The 23,564-nt window shown below is 36.4% G+C and overlaps 3 protein-coding genes across 4 annotated transcripts in view; all 3 read right to left on the bottom strand.

The window, feature by feature from the left end:
* Positions 1-442: 442 nt before the first annotated feature.
* LOC138697534 (transmembrane protein 169) lies at positions 443-6,375 on the bottom strand. Its single transcript, XM_069822855.1, has 3 exons — positions 6,073-6,375; positions 5,847-5,956; positions 443-1,807 (listed from the first exon to the last, which is right to left on the bottom strand). Exons 2-3 carry the CDS (start codon positions 5,949-5,951, stop codon positions 716-718), a joined length of 1,197 nt encoding a protein of 398 aa, XP_069678956.1. The 5' UTR covers positions 5,952-5,956; positions 6,073-6,375; the 3' UTR covers positions 443-715.
* Positions 6,376-7,889: 1,514 nt separating this feature from the next.
* Positions 7,890-21,641, bottom strand: LOC138697533 (uncharacterized). The gene is made up of 3 exons (XM_069822854.1): positions 21,562-21,641; positions 14,632-14,691; positions 7,890-14,534 (listed from the first exon to the last, which is right to left on the bottom strand). The coding sequence occupies exons 2-3, from the start codon at positions 14,641-14,643 to the stop codon at positions 13,080-13,082; spliced, it is 1,467 nt and encodes a 488-aa protein (XP_069678955.1). The 5' UTR covers positions 14,644-14,691; positions 21,562-21,641; the 3' UTR covers positions 7,890-13,079.
* Rlip (Ral interacting protein) overlaps positions 21,497-23,564 on the bottom strand; it is a 40,979-nt gene continuing 38,911 nt past the window's right edge. Inside the window, exon 12 of one of the 2 annotated variants that reach the window (XM_069822851.1) lies at positions 21,497-22,095. In XM_069822851.1, the coding sequence (XP_069678952.1) occupies positions 21,985-22,095 (111 nt within the window). In that variant the 3' untranslated portion in view covers positions 21,497-21,984. The remainder of the gene's footprint in view (positions 22,096-23,564) is intronic. The other variant, XM_069822853.1, reaches the window with a different exon arrangement.

Here is a 23,564-nt window from a genome sequence, read left to right as displayed (position 1 = left end):
AAATGGAACTAAAACATGGAGTTGCAATGAAATGTGCAAAGACTTTGCAGAATGAAATGAAAAGGGCAAAGCAGTCTCTAATTTATGGAAGAACAGAAAGACTTTTAAAAAATTTAAAAGTGAAATGTTACGAAGTTAAAAGTTAATGGTGGAATAGGCTCCTGAACACACACATAAAAAACTTTCAGTGGAAGGAGCAACACTGTAACTGTACAAAACTCGAGCATGCTGCACAATTTCACTTTTTCGGTATCAGATATGCTCAAAACGTTCACTGAAATCTGGAAATCGATATTTCGCAGCATCACAGCATTTTTTGTTGATCAAGTGAGGTGGCTCAAATGGTAACACGCTCGTATGAAAATTATGAAACTCGCTTGCACTCGTTTCATAAACAATCATACTTGCGTCTTAATTACTACCATTATAGGCTCGTTGCATAATGTACTATTAAAATTTAACAAAAAGAACTCTATACCTCACTTAATGACAACATAAAACAACGAAGCAGCATGGCATATTACGATTGCAATCGAAAAAAAAAAAAAAAAAAGTCATCAGTCTCAACATATTCAAGCAATAGCTATGAACTTTGACTAGATATAATGGAAAAAGTTAATATTCAGTTCTTTATGTATGTGTATGCAAGTAATAGCAACGAAAGGGAATAGCAGTCAGAAAATTCTGTATCATTTAATATCAAGAAATGCACTTTCTACGTAGTGGAATCCTCGGAAGACGACCTTACTGGTCTGTCTCCTTCCCCCGAGCTCTGTATTTCCGTCAACACCACTACTTCATAAGGGGAACAATCTTCGTGTTTCAACGTAGCACACAACCAACCATAAAAGCCCTTCTCAAGATCAGTAATTTCTTTATACCAACTGTCTAAAAACCAGGAAATCTGAATTACACCGGCATACAGACCAAGACCAATGGTAAAAATTAAAATAAGAAAAGGATAGAGGAGAATAAGAAATGGTGAAACAAGGATTCTGCACAAAATAGGCTTCTCTTCGGTGTAATACGTGAAGACGTTGTACCATGTGATCGTTCCCATGTAAAAGGAGTAGACTCCAGATACTGCCACTGCAAAAGGGAGGCATAATGCAGTCCACATTGTGATGTGCGGACCTTTCTTTGGGCCGCATGAAAACCATGAACTAGGCGATGTAGAATTCCGGCGCTTGGCTGCAATAACAGCTTCCAGCACCTCCAATTCCTCTCGGGACATGTTCAGCCTGACATCCACACTCTGGCCTGCTTTTTTCCCTCGTTTGATAGTCCCTGTCATGGTAAGACAACCGTCTATACTGCCACTAACACCTGAATTATCAACCACAGAATCAGAGGTTTCCGAGCCTCGTCTCAGTGCCGTTGTTTCGACATTGCTCGAAACATCCTCTTCCTCTAGATCCTCGCGGTCAGTGCATATGTTTACTTTCTTCTTGGCCTTAGATTTTGTCTCACGAATGAGGTCCATGTCGAGAGACTGGTCGCTCTGACTGAGGCTCGTGTTTGTGCTCACTTGCTCAGACTGGTGCAATGCTGTGGCAGATGACGAATTCAGAATTCCGGCTGGAAGTCCGTTTTCAATCACAGGTGATGAATCTGAAGACTTCTTACCGTTCATCATCTCACAGTCCTTTGGTATTTTAAGAATAACAGTTTCCTGAAAATGTTCTTCTTCTGGAACAGTTTCACCATTTGTAATGCCAGCTTCCACATCCATTGTTCCATTCCCGTTAACCATCTGGGAAGACAAGCTCTCTTCTGACGGACTCTGAATTTTTGTCTTCTCTTTAGCCTACAGGAACACAGTTAATACCGGTACTTCAATATATAAAATATTCACTACTCAATAAATAACTCCATAATTTCACATACAAACTTCTAATGCATCCTCATAAGATTAAAAAATCAGGTGAAACGAGCATTGGGTGACTTATGCCGAATTTTGAATAGACACTGACTGACTTGAACTGCCAACATTGAAAGCAAAAATTAACTACCTGTTCAAGAGTGCCACACTCAATCGCTTTCACATTCATCTTGACAACAAAAAAAAAGCCTAAACTAAACTAACCTAACCTGTCACTAAAATCCTAAACTAACCTAACCTGTCACTAAAATCCTAAACTAACCTAACCTAACCTAATAATAATAATAATAATAATAATAATAATAATAATATTTATTTGTCAGAAACCAGTGTACAAGGCCTAGATATGACATCGTCAGGTTCGATAATACACACACACACGCACATATACACTCACACATGCACAAACAAACTTAGCACAAATAAATATAGACAAATAAACAAATAATTATAAGCAAATAAACATACATAGTCAAATAAACAAACACTGAGAAATAAACAAAACAAACACTGTGAGATAAACAGAGTATGCTGTAGGTTAACACATTTATATAAGGACGAAAGGTATAATTAAAATACAAAGAGACAAATTAAAATATAAAGAAAGGGTTACATTTCTAAAATACAATATTTACATCACACTCCATGAAGTCATTCACTGAATAAAAAGGTCTGTTCAGCAACCATCTATGTATGCAGGACTTAAACCTATTTATTGGTAACTTCCTCGGCTCCAATGGTACTTATTAAATATATTTATGCCATTAAAAAAGCAGGTATTTGAGCTCACACTCAATCTGCACCTTGTGTAATCTAATTTATCTTTATTTCTAGTGTTGAAGGAATGTATATCTGATCTAGTCTGATAAAGATCTATGTTGGATCTAAGGAATATCAAGGGTCTGTAAATGAATAGATTGTAAACTGTCATTACCTTTAACTTTGGAAATAGTGGTCTAATGATTCCTTGGTATTTTTATTGAATATTACCTTCAGTGCTCGTTTTTGTAGTAATAAGATGCTATTGACTCCTGTTGCACTTCCTCATATATGAATTCCATAGTTAATGTGAGATTCAAACAGTGCAAAATATACCTGTCTGAGAGTTTCTGTTGAAACCAATGGCCTTAACTTCCTAAAAACAAAAATTACCCTCGACAATTTAGTACATATACTTTCTATGTCTTTGTGCCATCCTAATTTTGGATCCAAATAAAAACCTAACAGTTTAACATAAGATATTTCATTATCTAGTGTGTTGGGGAGGCCTAAGATTAGTTTCTGGGTTTTTTCTTCATTAAGCATTAACTTGTTTGAGTGAAACCATTGCTTAGCTATGTTAAGATTATTCATCTGTGACAACTTTAATGGTTAAGATCTGAGTGAGATGTTATTAAGGTGGTATCATCTGCATACATGATTAGACCTTGAGGCAGACTGAATGGTAAATCATTTATTAATACAAGAAAGAGAAAAGGGCCTAATATGCTGCCTTGAGGAACTCCATTAGTGACAAGTCTCACATCAGAGAGCTTATTTGATATATTAACAATTTGTCTTCTATTTTTTAAATAATCTAACTTGTCACAGATTCGCCTATACAAGGCATAACAAAAGCCTAAACTATCCTAATCTAATCTGTCACAGTTTCGTATATGCAAAGGATAAAAAAGCCTAAACTAACCTAATCTAACCTGCCACTAAAATCCTAAACTAACATAACCTAACCTAACCTGCCACTAAAATCCTAAACTAACATAACCTAACCTAACCTGTCACAGATTTGCCTATAAAAGGCATAATAAAAGTCTAAACTAACCTAACCTGTCATAACACTCCATTTTCTTACCCCTACACACTTCCCTGAGGTATGAAAATGGCCGAATTTCTATCCTGCTGGAACACTGCAAACTAGCGTGAAATGTTCGTAATGTCTCATAAGTTATGTTGGTACGACATGTAAGACAGCTGAAGATGCATATCCGCAATAGGAAAAGAAGTCACTCAACGCTCATTTAACCCAATTTTGAAACTATAAAATAATAATAAATAACAGCAGTTATCTATTCTGTAAAGTGACTAAAACGATGTTTTTCATTGCTAAATTCTTTAATCACGTTATAATAAAAATATAAACAATAGCTCTATTAAAGGAAGGTTGAAGAGTGAAGTGACCAAAAGTTGCAGGTTACAATAAAATTCTTTTTATCTTCGAAACTACTCAACCAATAATGACCAAATTTTTCAGAAATCTGTATATATATATATGTGTATCTTGCATATGCTATATGAATTTCATTCTGATTGGATGAATTCTTTAGCTATATTGACGAATTCCTTGAAATTACTCTTTTTTTTTTTTTCTGGTAACTCAAACCAATGGTTTTTAATGTATTTTTCTCAATACCTATCACAGGCAGAGGTGTGAATATTTTTTCACACATATGTTACAATCTGAGAAACAGAGAATCTCATATTCATTCCCATTGCACGAAAAAAAAAAAAAAAAAAATGGTAATGTTCAACATTTCAAAACGAAAAAAAAAAAAAAAACACATTTTCAGAATATTTAACATGCAGTATAAATGAGTCTTACGACGTACCGTATCAATATGATATGATATATGATATGATGTAATACAGTATAATAAGCATGTGCAAAATTTGAAATAAATTGGACTTGTAGTTTCTGAGAAAAAGAACATTGAAAACTGCAAAAAGTAATTTTAAGAAAAACTGTGTAATGAAAATAAATTTTATTATTGGTGTCATGTAGTCTAACATGATTCAAAACACATCACTTAAAGAGGGTAAATAATAACTTTATAATAAACTAATATATATATTGTTTCAGAAAAAAAGTGCCAAATTTAATTAAATTTCCGTCTTTAACCTTCCCTTAAAGTTCACACACACTATTTTGTAAATTCAGAAGTTCAAAGACATGTTTTACGACTAGCTAAGCAAAACTTTGCTATGTTGTCCTATGATTAGCAGGTGCCCTTACAACCAAAACTACAGAAGTTACATTGCATGTTTCGTCTTTTAAGGTGTGTCGTCACTACTACGCATAAAATGGCTTAATTTAAGTAAACTATTACAAAAATAGTGATTATGTTGGATTCAAGTATGTTAACTATATTAATAGTTCGTAAAATTCAAACACAATTCATCAAAAGATTCCTTGTTGCAAAATAATGTGACCCGGTGAATAAATTTTAGGATGCAGGACGTGATACAAATAAGACACACAGACAACAGTATACCCTTCTCACCAAGAAAAATTTTTACGACATTGTACATTGCTTCGAAAATTTGCCTAAAAATCACTTCATTACTTTTCGTAGAAAACAATTATATGTGCATAATACTAGATACAAACATTTTTGAGGACGATAAAAATCCCTACTATGACTTCCTTCGAAAGGGAAGTAAAACCAGGAGTCCCAGAATTTGATTTTGACAGAATTGTTGTATCGGTACTGTTATACTTTCATTGAGGCAAAACATTAAGGAAACTAGACATCCATCCTGACAATTACATAGCCTATTTAGGCCTAGTAAGAATCGGCCAGGCCATCTTCCTATAACAGATGTTCAGGACACATTACCAAGTATATGCACTCCAGTACATTCTAAATAAATTTTCAACGTTTCCTTAAGATTAACATACGCTACTGTCAGCATCTTTCACTCCAACGGCAAAATACTTGCTCTGAACTTCAATTGCGGAAAAAATGACGACCTAGCCTATGTTTATTACACAATTATCATAAATTTGTGTACCTGTACTTCTAATTAAACTATGTTTTCCAATTTAGACCACTTCTAATTAAATTCAGAGTCATGCTATGACCTTCTTTAACCATTATAAAACTACAAAATTGGGTACAATTACTAACGTTTGAGTTCTCACACAAATTAAAACGTAGAAAGACATTACATGCGAATTCACAGCTCTAACCTGGACTGTCATGATATGATCAACGTGATTATTTGCACCGCCAAACCGCTTTCCAGAAGTCCTCTTTTTAGGAGGCATAAACATTGGTTTCTCTTGAATCTCCATTAGGCCTTAAAACATGGGATGGAAACAAGAAATTAACAATAAATAATTTTTGTTGAAAAAATCTTGGTATTAACATTAGAGATCTATTAAAAGTATAACAATAGGTACTTAACTAACTTACTTGTAACATTGTTCACGATCGTTACACAATTAATTACTTTTGACAGCTAGAACCTGTCATGTTCAATAACTGTCACGCCCCATGATCATTTTACAGGTCATTCCATGAAATGTAATTCATGTTTCATATCGGCATCAAGCATTATACTGGTATGTATAAATTTATATAATAAAATAATCCTACAAATTATTTCCACCACAGTATCTCACTAGACACGTATATACATAAGACCGTCAACAATATCAAAGCTTACAAAAGTATTATTTATTACTAATGGGACAAATGGTACAGTACTACAGTTCCGATCACTTCCGACAGTAGTATAGACGAAGCCACACGGAAAAATACGAAGATTTCGGAAATTGAACACTGTTGCCAAATACTGAAGATGAAAGTCGCCTAATATTCCAAGATAACCCAAACAATTAAATCATAGTAAACAATAATATTTACATAATGATTATTTTTATTAAAATTAATTACTATGTCAATTATTATATCACGACTTACTATGAAATTATTAGTCATTACAGAACTGCGCGATGCAAAATATTGTATGTGGTTTCTAAATGATGAAGCCATTTGAGTGGTAACCTTTACACACTAATCGTATGACAAATGGAAAACAGCGCGTTTTATGAAAATTAACTAATTATTAATTATGAGATAAACATTTTAAATATGCTTTACATTTTCATTCTTTGTAACAAGTTGTAATTGTCAAACAAGATTACAACATTCCAACCCACTATAATCATAAGAAAGTAGGTACTGTACTACAATATATCAAATACTGAATTTTAGAATGTTCAAATGTGAAACCATGATTATACTTTGTTGTCCTATATCACCATCCCAGATAAGATAATAACTGCCTCCCATTGGAGGTAGCCCAGAAGGACTCAGTATACTCTCCTACATGAATTTTGCAATATTAAATGTTATATAAATTTTGTAGAAGCCTCATAGATCTGTATAGTGTCTGCCAAGTTAGCTCTGTGGTAGTGACTCTGCCTCCAGACTAGCCGGCCCTCTGCCATCATTTTGTCCATAAATTTAATTGGTACTTTACATTTGTAAAACAATTGTGGGTATTTCTGTTTACTTACCAGATTACTGAAATGTCAGCTCCTTTCGGAGCAATATCTTCAGGGATAGCTCTAATGCAGCCTGTGTAATATTTATATGAACATCCTACTGAGGAAAACAAAGTAACTGCTTTCAAAGGACATCACTGACAGGGAGGATATTCTTTCTTGATCCATTGTAGATCTACAGTGGGATTTAACTCTCTTTATAAGGAAGTGGAAAAGAAGCATCCAACATAAGCTTAGTTGTAGGTACAAATAAAATGAGACATGCTAATTTGTAAGTTTCAGGAATGGCCCACACCAATCTCTTTCATTCAAGATTTATGCTATCTCCTTGAAAACCTTGATCTTGTGAATTGTTAAGTGCCTTTAATTATATCAACTTAGCTGAACTCTAAATGGAAGTGAATTTTTTTTTTTATCATTGAGATTTGTTTCATTTAATAAATCCAAAAGAGTATGGTATCAACTAATCTTGGGACTAAAATAATTTGTTATACATTTGTTTATATAGTATCCAATGTAGGTTTCACTCCAACTCCCCTATTAAGTATTAGCTGAAATGTATGCCATACATTTCCTTTCTGAGCAATGAAATGAAATCATCAGGATGCTACATGCTTATGGAAATGAAGATAACCATAAGTCGAACACACTAACAAACAGTTCAATACATACCGTAGTAATTATGCGAGGTGGACTATAGGACTATATATGCAGTCGTTATAATTTTGTGTCATGAAAAGCAAACTCAATATTTATTATATTCTGATTATTTTGTTTCAGTTTTTGTTTTACATAACAGAACTAAACTACCATACATAGGTACATTACAGAAAATTATTTTTTACTCTCTCTTACCAAAATCAAAATCATCATCACTATCTGGTTGCATATACAAATCTACAGCGAAGTCTAATATAGGTATATGTTCTAAAATAAGAAATATTAATACAATAAAATGGTAGTTAATCATTTATCTGAAATGTAACTCATTCTTCATAGACTCATCATTACAAATTTGATGTTATTTCTTTATTAATTGTTTTATAACGCAGTTATACAAAAAAAAATAGCGTATGAAACACGTTTATAATGTTATAGTTATTGCATTCATAAAATTTGCTCGTTTCCTAACTCTTGACTCATGCAATAAAGTATAACATTATACTCTAGTTTCATAAAATACTATTATGGCAGTGATGTTTTATACTTATTACCTAATTTGTTACGTGGCTACTCTATATTACTTATAACCAGGGTTAGGATTTTTGGGGCAATTACATAGGAAAATAAGGAGAGGAAAAGCTACTAAAATAAGACAAAAAGGTGCTGTTTCACTGAACTATTTCCGCAAATGCTCTTTCTCCTATTTTATCTAATAATTGAAGTCAAGGCATTCGAAATTATGTACTGTATATCTCTATAGTATAAGTGAAACTCTCAGGAATCTTCTATGCCACATCAATAAATTTAAGAATGCAGTTATATTGTCAGACTCCAAAGCAGCTATTCTATCAATAGTCTCTAAACACACACCTTCATCTCAAACAGCAGAAATAATTAAAATGCTCTCTCAATTAATATCACTCAATAAAAGAATTGTATTCCAATGGATACCATCCCATTGTGGAATCCTGGGAAACGAGAATGCGGATGCTTTAGCAAAGAAGGGCAACACTGCTACTTACAGACCTGTTACTAAATCTACGTATTACTCTGTGAAAAGATTTATTAAATCTACATACTTAGACTTCAACAAACAAAATTTGATAACACAATCCCAAGGGAAAAAATGGAACTCTCTGCATCAAAATCCACAGTTAATTCCCGATTTACCACGAAAATCATCTGTAAGTTAGCTGCATTTAGATTGGCAACAGGCCATGATTGTTTGGCCAAACACCTCCATAGAATTGGAATATATCAGTCCCCTAACTGCCCATTGTGCAACTCAAACCAAGAAATGGATTCGGAACACCTCAAAATCTATGCTTCAGTGGCTGGTCATGATAATATCTTTGAAAAATATTGGAGTGCAAGAGGTCAAATGACCTTATTGTCAAACGCCTGGCATTAGAAAACAACAACAACATATCTCTATAGTATAGGCAAGGGCTATATTCTGTTTATTACATACCAGCAACATTCACCAGAGGAAAAATTGCATCATATAACAGTTCCATCAGTATATGGTAGTAGGTAGAAATCAGAGAACAACTGAGACTCACATTACTATTCATGAATTTAAATTTGAGAAAGTAGAGAATTTGATCTACTTTGGATCACTAGTAAGGAAGACTAATAGCACCACAGAAGAAATGAAGAGAATCAAGCTTGCCAATAAAAGTTATTTTGGTCTACAGAAACACTTCAAATCAAATATGCTTTCTCACGGAACTAAATGTAGAATTTATAAAATTCTAATTAAACCAATACTTACGTATGCCTCCGAGACATGGGCCATGACAGAATTTGATATTGAATGTTTAAATATATTTGAGAGGAAGGTCCTACAAAGGATCTCCAGACCCGTTAACGATGGATATGCATGGAGGATGAGGAGTAACAGGGAGTTATTTAGCCTATACAAATCTTCCAACATTATACGTTCAATTAGGGCCTCCAGACTAAGATGGCAGTAGAGGACGGTGGGTTTGAAAGTTGGGGAGGCCAAGACGTGAATGATGAGAATATAGAAATATAAGGCCTGTGACGTACCTCATTACCAAGCGCAGAATTTATAGATTTTAAGAAATTAAAATTAGGTTTTTCAATTTATGTTTTAAGATTTTTAATCTTATTTTTTAAGAATTTAAATTATTTTACGGGGAAAACATACTTTTAATATATTACAACGGTTTGATAAAGATTGTCTCTCTTTAGGATACTCTAAGTCCTAACCTACGAATTAGATCTTTTTAGGTCATATTGAATTTAAGAATGTTAGGCCTACTCTTTGCTACATAAAACGAATAAGAAAAGCAATATTTCGAGAGTAACGAGATAGCAACAAAATTGATTCGAACCTAAGAATACGGGGCTTGCTCATTACTATTACATAGTTCATTTTACAGCAAATTAACTCGACGTTCCTCTATCTTCGCAAACCGATCAAATAGGTCACAACATACTGAATAACTGCTACTAGAAGAAGATAGAGACAAATTTGCACTTGTTTCTAAACTCTCGATATATTTAAAATACTGTATAAGTAAATACTTCTTGTAACACAAAAGAATAAAATAACAGGAACACCCACAAACAAGAGAAAATCTAACAACATAAATGAAAACTTTTATGCAGGGAGAGAAAACTAACAACACAACTCAGTTTTCTAAAATCAAGAAGAGAGAAAGAGAGAGAGCTTCCCAATACAGCCGAAACCAGCCGTGACTACAAGCAGTACAGTTGTCAGCGGTGGGTACGACGTCTCCAAATCCTCTCCCCTCTCGCGTTCTGGTCAAGTTTAAACACTCTTCTAACCAGCTATCTTATTGGTTGAACTACTGTTGTCATGGTTACCTGGGAGTAGCGTCATGTAGCCGACTCCTCTCTCTCCCGCTCTCGCATAGACACTGCAGGCCGCTAGATGTCGACTATACAGGTTATAGCGCTATCTGTTATTTTTCAGTACGAATTATTTGTACTGAACTATTCGTCATGGTATAGCGAGCTGGCATCACCAACTGAATGTGGTCGATTTTACGTAACTTACATCTTAGTCGTAGTGAATAGTAAAATTAATATAAAAGGAAAACTGTTCTTCATTTGCTGTAATTTATCTGTGATTTTAATTCAGCTGAAATTATTACTGCCATATTGTGTTCTGATAAAATATTAGGGGAGGCTCGGCCTCCCTTGCCTCCCCTGAAAATCCGCCGCTGTAAGATGGGCAGGACATATCAAGAGGATGGAAGAGAATGAGATACCAAAGAGAGTTATGGAGTACAAGGGTGAAGGGAAGAGGAGAGTTGGATGACCTAGACTTCGGTGCGAGGACTGTGTCATGAAAGACATCAGAAAGCTTGGAGTTAAGAACTGGTGGACGGTGGCCAAGGATAGGGAATCATGGTAATGAATCCTGAAAGAAAGCCGAGGCTCGACCAGGGCTGTAGAGCTACTGATGATGGTGGTGATGATGATGATGATGATGATGATGATCAGTGAAAACGATTAAACAAAAACACAATAAGATAGGAGGATTTGTAACTGACAATAAATACTATTTCCATATTTTTAATATATCAATTACATATTTAAAATATAAGTTTTGGAGAAGGTGGGCACAAAGTACACTCCCATTGGCATTGCTAAAGTTAAACTTGCAAATCAAGCTTTCAGGAATAACTCCCTGTAAAGTTAATTTGAATAATTTCGAGGGAAAAATTGTTCCGGGCCCGGGTATCGAACCCAGGACCAACACTCTCCCAACTGAGCTACCCGGGAACTCTACCCGACACCGATCCAATTTTTCCCTCTATATCCACAGACCTCAAAGTGGGCTGACAACCGTCAAGCAACCAACATCGAGTGCACACTAATTTTGTGTGACTTACCAGGCCCCGGAACAATTTTTCCCTCGAAATTATTCAAATTAACTTTACAGGGAGTTATTCCTGGAAGCTTAATTTGCATAATACACGTCACTGTACGTAACAGAAAACCACAATTTAAGTCACACAGAGTTAGTGTGCACTCAATGTTGGTTGCTTGACGGTTGTCAGCCCACTTTGAGGTCTGTGGATATAGAGGGAAAAATTGGATCGGTGTCGGATAGAGTTCCCAGGTAGCTCAGTTGGGAGAGCGTTGGTACGTTTAACTAAAGGTCCCGGGTTCGATACCCAGCCCCAGAACAATTTTTCCCTCGAAATTATTCAGAGTTAAACTTGTTAAGCAACATTGTTGTTTCACAGATAGACCTAGTGGAGGTAACTTGCTTAACATTGGTCAGGTCCACACCTGTGGAGTAACAGTTAGTGAGTCTGGCTGCGAAACCAGTGGCCCGGGTTCGAATCCCGGTCGGGGCAAGTTACCTGGTTGAGGTTTTTTCCAGGGTTTTCCCTCAACCTAATCTGAGCAAATGCTGGGTAACTTTCGGTGCTGGACTCTGGACTCATTTCACCAGCATTATCACCTTCATCTCATTCAGACGCTAAACAACCTAAGTTGTTGATACAGCGTCGTAAAATAACCTACTTAAAAAAAAACATCGGTCAGCAAGTGGAATTTTCAATTGTTGCAAGTGTGTTTTGTCTTCAGTCCTGCATTCACTACCATGATACGTATTACAAATTACAATGCAATGAAATTCAAAAGTGTGTGTGTATCTAATGCCCTGGATTTAACAATGAAGTCATCATCCTTCTTGCTTCCCAATATTTTGATGGAAGGTCCACAAATGTCCTAAGAGTTTCACAATTAGCCAGGTGCTCCATTTCCATGTCCTCTTCTCTGGTGCACAGTATGCATTTTGGTGAATTCAGTACTCCAATACGATGGAGACATTTTGATGAGCTGATTTTAACCATTTTCTTGAAGGACACCATGTTTTTAAGAGTTGGTGGTTGTACTGTCCTTTCTCAACCCCCTATATGAAAGGACCACACCTGTCTTTGGTCATCGGGTCCTTCGGACCTAGCCAGGAGGGCTTACTTGAAATTCAAAAGTAAATTAAATGATAAAAAGTAGCATTAAAAGGGGAAAAAATGGGATTATGGGCAGAGTGAAGCAAGAAAAGGGATAAAGGTCCCAAAAAGGAGAAAAAAAGGTGCTGGAAAATTACTTCCATTCACTTCTGGAGGCAACATTTCACACACTGGTTTCTTTCAGAAAGCTCTAATTTACCTTTACTCTACAAAAAAGGTGTGCACCTAAAAATTCTAACCCTGCTTATAACTGAATTCACAAATGATGTCATTTATCTGGAGAGAATTTTTTCACAAGTGCTTTCACAGGTGTGATTGGTGTTACTGATCTGCGAGAAACATACGTCAAGGAACTTGAACGAGAATGCGTAGGAAAGCTGTAACTTTCTGCAGAACTGTAGTTACGCTCTTTCTCCTCCTCTTTACTGGGATTAAATCTTCCTAAGGCAGATGATTGTTTACTACTTGATAATGCTACTTGAGAGGATTGCATGGGAGCCTTTCCAGGTGTTGAATTCTGACCTCGTCTTGAAACACTCTCTCTCAGCTGCTGATTACTTCGATATGGTTGTGAAGGTACGAGTCCTGCAGATGTACTGGTTTTCGGTTCCATTTCAGTTACAGGTGTATTCTGGAATGAAGATGCTCTTCTTAGAGGAGGTCGAATGGCAGGCTCTTTAAAAGTTGAATATTTTGAAGAAGCAGCAGGTGCTTCATGGTATGAGGCTGGAGATAGAGGGATCCATGATGGGTAATTGGTATGTCCTGAATCTGTTTCTTCGACGCTTTGTTTTGGTAAAGTTACCCAATTAGGTGGTCTGAAAGGCACAGCACATGTGGTAATATAAGACTTTCTAGTAACTCGAGGGCTCTGCTTTATAGCTTCAAGAGCTCCTGTCTCTATAATAGATAGAGACGGAATTTGCAAAGATGTAGTTTTATTGGAAGCTGGTGCACTACTCTCTACCACAGATTTGCTGCTTTGTTGTAAGGGATCTGTGAAATTCAGGTTTTGATTCTTATGCTTCAAGAAGTCTGATGGACGACGTAATGTAACTTCATTTTCTGTGTTATTGATTTCTGATGGCTTCGTTCTGGGTGGCAAAGATAAAAATGATTGGTTTTTAGTATGTTTGTCTACAGTTAGATATGAGTCTGCCGAGAGTTTTTGTGGTGGTGAAACCCATGTTAATGAGGATGTAGAAGGTTTACGCGAAGTACTTCTGCCGTCATGTATGTCAAATTGTGTAGGCTCGTTTCTTGAAGAGTTTACTTCGTCAGAACTATATGCTTCTGAATTCAGCATCTCGTACGTGAACCTCTGAATAAGCTCGCTGATTGGTGTGACAGGGCGAGATGGTTTCTCTGTTGGTGGTGAAGTGTTTGTGACATTAATTTTATTACGCAAAGGAAGAGTTGAATATTTTATAGAAGATAATGTATTAGAAGAATCCACTTCATCCAGAGCCGAGGATGAGGCAGGAATAAACACACTGCTTGAAGCAGAGTCCTCATCTGTTTGAGATCCATAGGATGGAAGTCTAGCTCTTCTTGGTTTTGGAATTGGGGGTGGTGTTACAGCAGGTGGTGACTGAGCATTCAGAAACTTTGTCCTGTTTTCAATGAATTCCTTCCTGCGCTGACGACAGCTTTCAATGAAGTCTAGTGAATCTGCCAGATCAAGAGAACGTGTTCTGCGATGTCCTGGTCTAGTAACATTAAACTAAAAAAAAAAGAAAAACGTAGATACATTCCAGTAAAATAGCACTACAGATCATTGTATTTAAAGAAAGGGTAATTGAAGCAACACAATTACTCACACTTTCACTCATCTCTGCAGTTGATTTTTGTCCGCAATTACTTCAATATCAAGTAAGGATCTGAAAAAAAAAAAAAAAACGTAATTAAAACTGTAGAATCGTACGTTCCATACATGCCAAGAAGTGTGATAAACTTATCACCAGTACAAAATACTGGATGTATTTTGTTGGGGTCAGTTCATATTACTATCAAACGTCTTATTAATTTCGCATTTGTTATCAGAATATCAATAAAATCTGTCTATCACTGTTGTTATTACTACAGCACTGAAATCACTAGTTACAGAAACTAATTAAAAATAATTGTAGTTCATGGGTGACTTTCTGGTTGCTAATTCCTTTAGTATGGTTATTTAAATCTCTCTACACTCTGCCAGAATGGTGGTGTAAACAATTTTATTTTTGAAATGAAGGCGAGGAATATGAAAGATGGAGTTCATTATCCCTCTAGTATACATGAAGATTAATTTTTTTGGTCTTACAGAATTATCTGTTATGGTTATCATTGGTTATTAATGGGGAAAAATTCGCTCCAGGACCGGGGATCGAACCCGGGTCCCCCAGTTTTACACACTGGGGACTTTAACTACAGAGCTATGCCGAGACTCAATTCACAGCACTGCACAGTGGGACGGATTGCGATTCTAGCCGGAACAAAATCAATTTTCACATGTTCTCATTTTTATGTGTTTCCTGTCTCAAATTGTTGCTAATGAATCACAGAATAAAGAAGAAGAGGGGTAGCCATTGTCTTATAAAATTTAATTCTGATATCTTTCCTTGTTTTATTCTTTAATGTCTGATGGATAGTGCCGCACATCATTTGAAATTTTGATACTTTTTTGTTAACATCATCTTCAGATCTATTTCTTGTATTTATGTCACAACCCAGATAGCTAAAATTTTCAACTTGTTCTAACGATCTTCCTTCTAAAATAATCTTAGAACGTATTTGTGATTTTCCCCAAAATGCTAAAATTTTAGTTTTCTGTGTAGAAATTATAAAATCATATTCTTGAGAGATAATATTTAAATAATACAAAGATCTCTGATCGCTTTCAAAATGAAGATATCAGAGAGGAACTACACATCTTTAGCATGAATGGAAGAATAAAGAAACATAGAGATAGATGGTTCCAACACATAAATAGAATGGAGGACACCAGACTACCAAAAATCTTATTAAATTACAAAGCGACTGGAAGAAGAGACGTAGGACGACCTAAGGGACGATGGAGAGATAAACTGTGAAGCTGGAACAGGCAATATTGCCTACTCTGTGTAGTGAAGATGATAATGATGATGAATCACAGAATGCTTATCTATGAGAAAGAAGCTTTGACACTAAACATACGGACGTCACATAATGATGTTGACAAGGATTCCCCTCCGTAACCAGTTTTATTGCTCAGCCAAGCTGAAATAGTGTAAGAAGCAAGCTTGTTTTCTGTGATCTGAGAGTGAAACATTTTGTGATTCTGAAATGGAAAATGAAGAACAAGGTTGGTAGATAATTATTCTATAAATTTTATGTTCATAATAACTTTGAATTTTTAGAAACGGTATGTTAACTTAACGGCGGGAAATGCGATTTTTTAAAACTATTTATCAAAGTAAACGTTGACTTATAATAAGAGAGTCACATAGAGTCACATTTATTTTTATGTCAGAATGTAGGTTTAAGTATGCACTTTAATACTAACGTAGTTTCATTTGCTCCTACTGACCGCTCTGCATGTGGTTAATTTTTTTCAGACTCGGAACCGCTACCGGTGATTTCGCGCTGTGATCTATTTCCAATACTTGCCAATAAAAGTGGCGACTTGGATGAACTATATAGATATGTTTTGAACAAATTATGTATTGAAACATGTGATTCTAGTAGTGAGAAGTGCATTCATAATATTTTGACAAATATTCTAAGTAATTTTAACAGACGTTGGATGCAGTGCCACAGTAAAAAGGATTATTTTATAAAAAAAAAAACATTGTTGTTGCCTCTGACCTGTCAAGAACAAAGATATTTTTGAAGCTAGAAAACAGGGGATTATTTCTAGATTTCGCTCTCAATTACGTCTTCTTATTGACAAACCAAAATCTGGTGGCACTGGGACATCAAATGATGGCAATATAGCACATTGGTTTTTTTGAAACCCACAAATTACAGCCAATATTACGGGCATTAGTAAGACTTCATTCACAGATTTTCTGTAATTTTATGCACCATTTCATGTGGATATTCAATATAGAGTATATTGAGGCATTTGAGAAGTACACCAATGATACAGTCCAATTATATATACAATAGATACGAGCCCTGTCTAAAATGTATCCGACCTTAAATTTTCCCGCACAAAGTAGTGATTCTAAGGCGGCGCCACTGTGCACGGTGGAAGGAGGAACCATAATGCGCATGCTTGAATTTTTTCACCGCATTCGCTTGTACCACTGCCAGTCACTGTCTGGTGGTCGCCAAGTAAGGTGCTGTTCTAAGTATTTGTCGGATTTAGTTTTCTCGCAAGATGACTGAACGAATTGAGCAAAGATACTGCATCAAATTTTGTCAAAAGCTTGGTGATTCTCAAAGTCAAACAATTCGTAAGACTCAGCAGGTGTTTGGGGAAGATGCGATGGGTGTAACACAAATTAAGGAGTGGTTCAACAGATTCAAAGATGGCCGCACATCAGCGGAGAGTGAGCAGCGTTGTGGCAGGCCCCAAACTGCTCGGCGTGCAGCTGTTGTTGAGAGGGTACGAAATTTGGTGATGGCAGATCGTCGTTTAATCGTGCGGGAGTTTGCCGAAGAGGTTGGAGTGAGTAAAGATTCTGCATATGCAATTTTGCGTGATGATTTGAACATGAACCGAGTGGCTGCGAAATTCGTGCCCATGTTGTTGTCCCCGGAACAAAAAGACCTCCGTCGTGACGTTGCACAGGACCTTCTGGACACCGCCAACACTGATCCTGGGTTTCTGAACACCGTGATAACTGGAGATGAGTCATGGGTGTACGGGTCGTCGCAATGGAAGCATCCTGAGTCTCCAAGGCCGAAGAAAGCGCGGCAGGTGCGAAGCAAAATCAAGGTGATTCTGACTGTTTTCTTTGATGTCCGTGGAATTGTGCATCACGAATACGCACCGGAAGGACAAACGGTGACAAAGGAGTACTATCACGATGTTCTCCGGCGACTCCGCGATGCAGTTCGGCGCAAAAGACCAGACATGTGGACAGCGAACAACTGGCACTTGCATCACGACAACGCCCCCGCACATTCATCCCAATTGATCCACACTTTCTCGGCCAAACATGGAATTACAACCGTTCGCCAACCTCCCTACTCTCCAGACCTGGCTCCTTGCGACTTCTGGTTGTTTCCAAAATTGAAGACACCACTGAAAGGATCCCGTTTTGAGAGTAGAGAAGAGATAATGCGGAACGTGACGACAGAGCTGAACACCATTCCAAAAGAAGACTTCCAGAGGTGTTTCTGGCAGTGGAAGGATCGGTGGGCTAAGTGTGTGCAAGCACAAGGGGCCTAATTTGAAGGGAATTAGGGTCCCAACCCCTCAGGTATTTGAAATATTTTTTCTGGCTAAAGGTCGGATACTTTTTAGACAGGCCTCGTATATCCACGGTACTATATGCCATCTGGCGTGCATAAAATACTGATAGATGGAGGAAAAATTGCAGAAACTGCGATACTTCCTATTGGGATGTTATCTGAAGATGCTCAAGAGGCAAGACACAAACATTTACAAAAGTACAGGTTAGACCACGCTAGGAAGTTCCTCGTGAGAGAAACTTAGATGTCCTACACATGTTGTTAGTATCTTCTGGTCCCATCATATCCCAGATCAATCGACATCCAAATACAGGAAAATCAAAACTGTTAGTTGAGGTAATTAAACTGCTACAAGTACCACCTGCGAGTGCCAACAACAGCACTGCTCAACTGCAACCCCAAGATGAGGGCGACACTAGTGCTAGTGGAGCCGACACTTCTGGACATACAACAGACTTCAGATTTCTAAACATGAGTCATAAAATTTACTACATATATTACTTTTCTCTTCATAGTAGTCTGTAAAAAAATTTCTGTTTACTTAAATTTTTTATTTGCATAGTTGTATGCAATTTCTATTACTGTACGATTCTGTTTTAATAAATGGGCATTCTATACTAAAATAATAATTCTCATACAAATATTTCATCAAATGTCATAATTTTACCTTCATTTTGCTATTTCCAACGATTTGAAAGGAATTTATCAATATTAGATTTTGTTCCGGCTAGAATCGCAATCCGTCCCACTGTGCGCTGGATCGAATCTTGCTCCTTTTGGTATTTTCCCTTAGTGGCCTTACTCCATGTTCGACATATTACTTATTGACACATGTATTAAGTCACCTGCCATCACACAAGAAGCGCACTCATTTGAGTGACTTGGTGCTGGGACTCCACAGTACTTATGCACTGTTGGGAATGATCTATGTAAAGATTAAATTGTTTTGGTTCTACAGATTTATCTGTTATGGTTACCATTAACAACCAATGATCCCTCTGGTAGGTAACAATATGGAGCAGGGGCATCATTCAATTTTTGCTTGGAAGGAGGAGGGAGCAAGATACAGATTTATCTGTTATGGTTACCATTAACAACCAATCATCCCTCTGGTAGGTAACAATATGGAGAAGGGACATCATTCAATTGATGCTTGGAAGGAGGAGGGAGCAAGATACAGATTTATCTGTTATGGTTACCATTGACAACCAATCATCCCTCTGGTAGGTAACAATATGGAGAAGGGACATCATTCAATTTTTGCTTGGAAGGAGGAGGGCGCAAGATACAGATTTATCTGTTATGGTTACCATTGACAACCAATCATCCCTCTGGTAGGTAACAATATGGAGAAGGGACATCATTCAATTGATGCTTGGAAGGAGGAGGGAGCAAGATACAGATTTATCTGTTATGGTTACCATTAACAACCAATCATCCCTCTGGTAGGTAACAATATGGAGAAGGGACATCATTCAATTGATGCTTGGAAGGAGGAGGGAGCAAGATACAGATTTATCTGTTATGGTTACCATTAACAACCAATCATCCCTCTGGTAGGTAACAATATGGAGAAGGGACATCATTCAATTGATGCTTGGAAGGAGGAGGGAGCAAGATACAGATTTATCTGTTATGGTTACCATTAACAACCTATCATCCCTCTGGTAGGTAACAATATGGAGAAGGGACATCATTCAATTTTTGCTTGGAAGGAGGAGGGCGCAAGATACAGATTTATCTGTTATGGTTACCATTAATAATTCAGTGATTGCAATATAGCGACAATTCCATATCCATTTTAGAGTAGGTTGCCACAAAAGAATTTCTGATAAAAAAACCATACTATTCATCATCATCAATGGCACGACAGCCCTTCATGGGCCCTGGCCTTCTTCAGAAGTTTCGCCATTCCTCCCTATCCAATGCCAAACTTCTCCAATTTCTAACACCCAAAGTCTTGATGTCATCCATCACACAGTCTTCCCATCTCCATCTCGGTCTCCCAACCTTCCTTCTTTCCATCGGAATAAATTTAAAAACTCTCTTCACAACTCTATCATCTTGCATTCTCACAACATGCCCGGCCCAATCCAATCTTCTTATTTTTATAAATTTAACAATGTCCGGCTCATTATATAATCTGTACAGTTCGAAATTATATCTTCTTCGCCATGTTCCATTTTCTCTAACTGGTCCAAAGATTTGCCTAAGAATCTTTCTTTCAAATGTACATAACAATGTCGCATCTGACTTCGACAATGGCCAAGTCTCAGATGCGTAAGATAGTACAGACCTTATAAGAGTTTTATACATCATAATTTTTGTATTCCTAAATATAATTTGAGATTTCATATGTCTTCTAAGACCATAAAAGCATCTATTGGCAGATAATATTCTTTTTTTATTTCAGAACTAACATTATTTTTGTTGTTAATTTCAGAGCCAAGATAGATAAAACTATGGACAGTTTCAAATTTAAAAGAGCCTATTTCCAAGTAAGGGGGTCCAAACCATACTGTTAAGGGTGAAAAATTTCAGACAAAATGTTCTACTTTCAAACAAGTCGTCCGGTAGATGTCGCAATGTTCGGGCTCCTGAAAATATTGCAGAAGTAAGGCATGTTGTTATCGCTTCTCTACGATATTCAGCCATTAAACATGCTCTGACATTGGAAATATCTGATCGGAGTGTCAGACGAATCTTACACCTAGACCTCAAGTTCCATTCCTACAAAGTTATGGTGGTTCAGAAACTTCAGGAATGTGATTGACTCAACTGCCAAGCTGCTTGCAGACCATATTGGAAAATGTTCCAGCGATGCTGGACGACATTATCTTTAAAACAAAATAATGTCAAAATAACAAGCGTTCTTCTATAAGATGGTAAAATAAAATTTTGAATAGGATCTATTTTGCTCTTGTTATTTATGTTTCTATTTGGGGAGGTAATTCTGCTGGACTCTGTGTATATATATATAAAAAAGAGACATATACTAGTATCACATATTCTGACTGCAAGAAGACATTTTCACAAATCACAAAAATAAGTTCTCATAATCTATGGCTAAGAAGTGATACCTCGTGTCTGTAAATTTGCATATGATTCAAAAACTATTTTACAAATTAATTTTTCCCAAATTAGACAAAACATTTATATATCTTCTACTCGAGGACAAAAATTAGTTAACTGTCTATTTTTTTAACATAATACTGTAATAACGTAGTTAATCTAAATAATTATGTAGTTAAACTAAGTTACTGTTCTTGTAGATGAGGTATCACTTCTTAGCCATTGGAATGCTGTTTTAGCATGGTATGTATTTATTAACATATATAAATCTTTCACATTTACTTAGAATATCTTACCTGTGGGTTCAATTTACAATTCTAGTTCACAGTAAACACTGTTACAAAAGTCTTAACACATGCAGTACGTGGACATGATAAATCGTTCCTTACAGTACACAAGTAACATAGGTACAAACTTAATATCACTATCTGGACTTCATTCTTTCCTTCATCAATGACTAACTTATGTTTGACATAGGAGTATATTACGATAAGATAAGATTGGCAGCCTACGAATTCACTATGCAAACAGTAAACCGTCTTCAATTCAGTTAAGCTCATGCGTATTGATACCCTGTCAATAACATGCTTTATCTTGGAAAGTTTAAAATGGCAAAGGTAGAGAACATAAAATTATACATTCTTATGTACTCTGACACTAGATTTCCACGAGAGTAAGTTTCATGAAATAACATGAGATTCACAATGGGCAACGGCATCTCATAGCTGTTTCGATTCTTGCGAGAGATGCAGCAGGCTGAGCTGGACGCGGAGATGTAGACATGCTTCCCGCTCTTCCATAATGCGGCGCACAAGATTACACTTCTTTTGCTGCAACAAGAAAGCAACATCAATTTAAAATATTTAAGGGAGGAGAGGGGTGAAATTTCTAACTTCTGTAGTTTTTGAGCTAGTTGGTTCATTTTTGACACATATATTCGACATATGTATATAATTTATTTCCAAGAAATAGTCTGCCCAGGCATCCTGGGTTGCCAAAAACACAGAACAACACACATATAAGAATAGTAATGATGACAGTAAAATAGATGAGTCAAATTGAAATGTGAACTAGGAGCTTAAATTTAAGAAATAATAAATTTGTACAGATATTGTAACAATCACACATTAATGGCTAGAAAGAGGGGGGGGGATTATGATATTCCGTATGAATGATGATTTTTCAGAAATGCCACAGACCCTTTAATGCTAGAAGTAATTATTTTTGGAATGATGTCATGGATTCCAAATGTTTTGATAGCTGTTGTTGTTTTCTAATGCCAGGCGTTTGACAAAGTCATTTGACCTCTTGCACTCCAATATTTTTCAAAGATATTATCATGACCAGCCAATGAAGCACAGATTTTGAGGTGTTCCGAATCCATTTCTTGGTTTGAGTTGCACAATGGGCAGTTAGGGGACTGATATATTCCAATTCTATGCAGGTGTTTAGCCAAACAATCATGGCCTGTTGCCAATCTAAATGCAGCTACAGACGATTTTCGTGGTAAATCGGGAATTAACTGTGGATTTTGATGCAGAGAGTTCCATTTTTTCCCTTGGGATTGTGTTATCAAATTTTGTTTGTTGAAGTCTAAGTATGTAGATTTCATAAATCTTTTCACAGAGTAATATGTAGATTTAGTAACAGGTCTGTAAGTAGCAGTGCTGCCCTTCTTTGCTGAAGCATCCGCATTCTCATTTCCCAGGATTCCACAGTGGGATGGTATCCATTGGAATACAATTCTTTTATTGAGTGATATTAATTGAGAGAGCATTTTAGTTATTTCTGCTGTTTGAGATGAAGGTGTGTGTTGAGAGACTATTGATAGAATAGCTGCTTTGGAGTCTGACAATATAACTGCATTCCTAAATTTATTGATGTGGCATAGAAGATTCCTGAGACATTCACTTATTGCAATGATTTCTCCATCAAAACTTGTTGTTCCATATCCAAGAGATCTATAAAGTGAGAAGAGACAGCACGTAACACCTGCACCGGTACCTTGTTCTCTGGAGATCAAGGATCCGTCGGTGTATAAATGAAGCTAGTTTTGTGGAGGGTACCTAATATTAATTGTCTCTAAAGACAATTGTTTCAGTATTTCAGTGTTTACTTCTGATTTCAATATTTCTTCTGTTAAATTTAGATTATATTCTATATTTAATAGAGTTAAAGGGTTTGGTTTAATTTGTAAGTTATGTTTTGATAGTGTTTACAGTTGATCGTGGGATGGTGCCCCTCGCTCCGATCATTAAACCATGTAATTCCCAGGTGCCTTCCATCTGATATTTTTCTC

The sequence above is a fragment of the Periplaneta americana genome, chromosome 4, assembly GCF_040183065.1.
Source record: "Periplaneta americana isolate PAMFEO1 chromosome 4, P.americana_PAMFEO1_priV1, whole genome shotgun sequence".
NCBI lineage: Eukaryota > Metazoa > Arthropoda > Insecta > Blattodea > Blattidae > Periplaneta > Periplaneta americana.
This window is presented reverse-complemented; position numbering and strand designations above follow the sequence as displayed.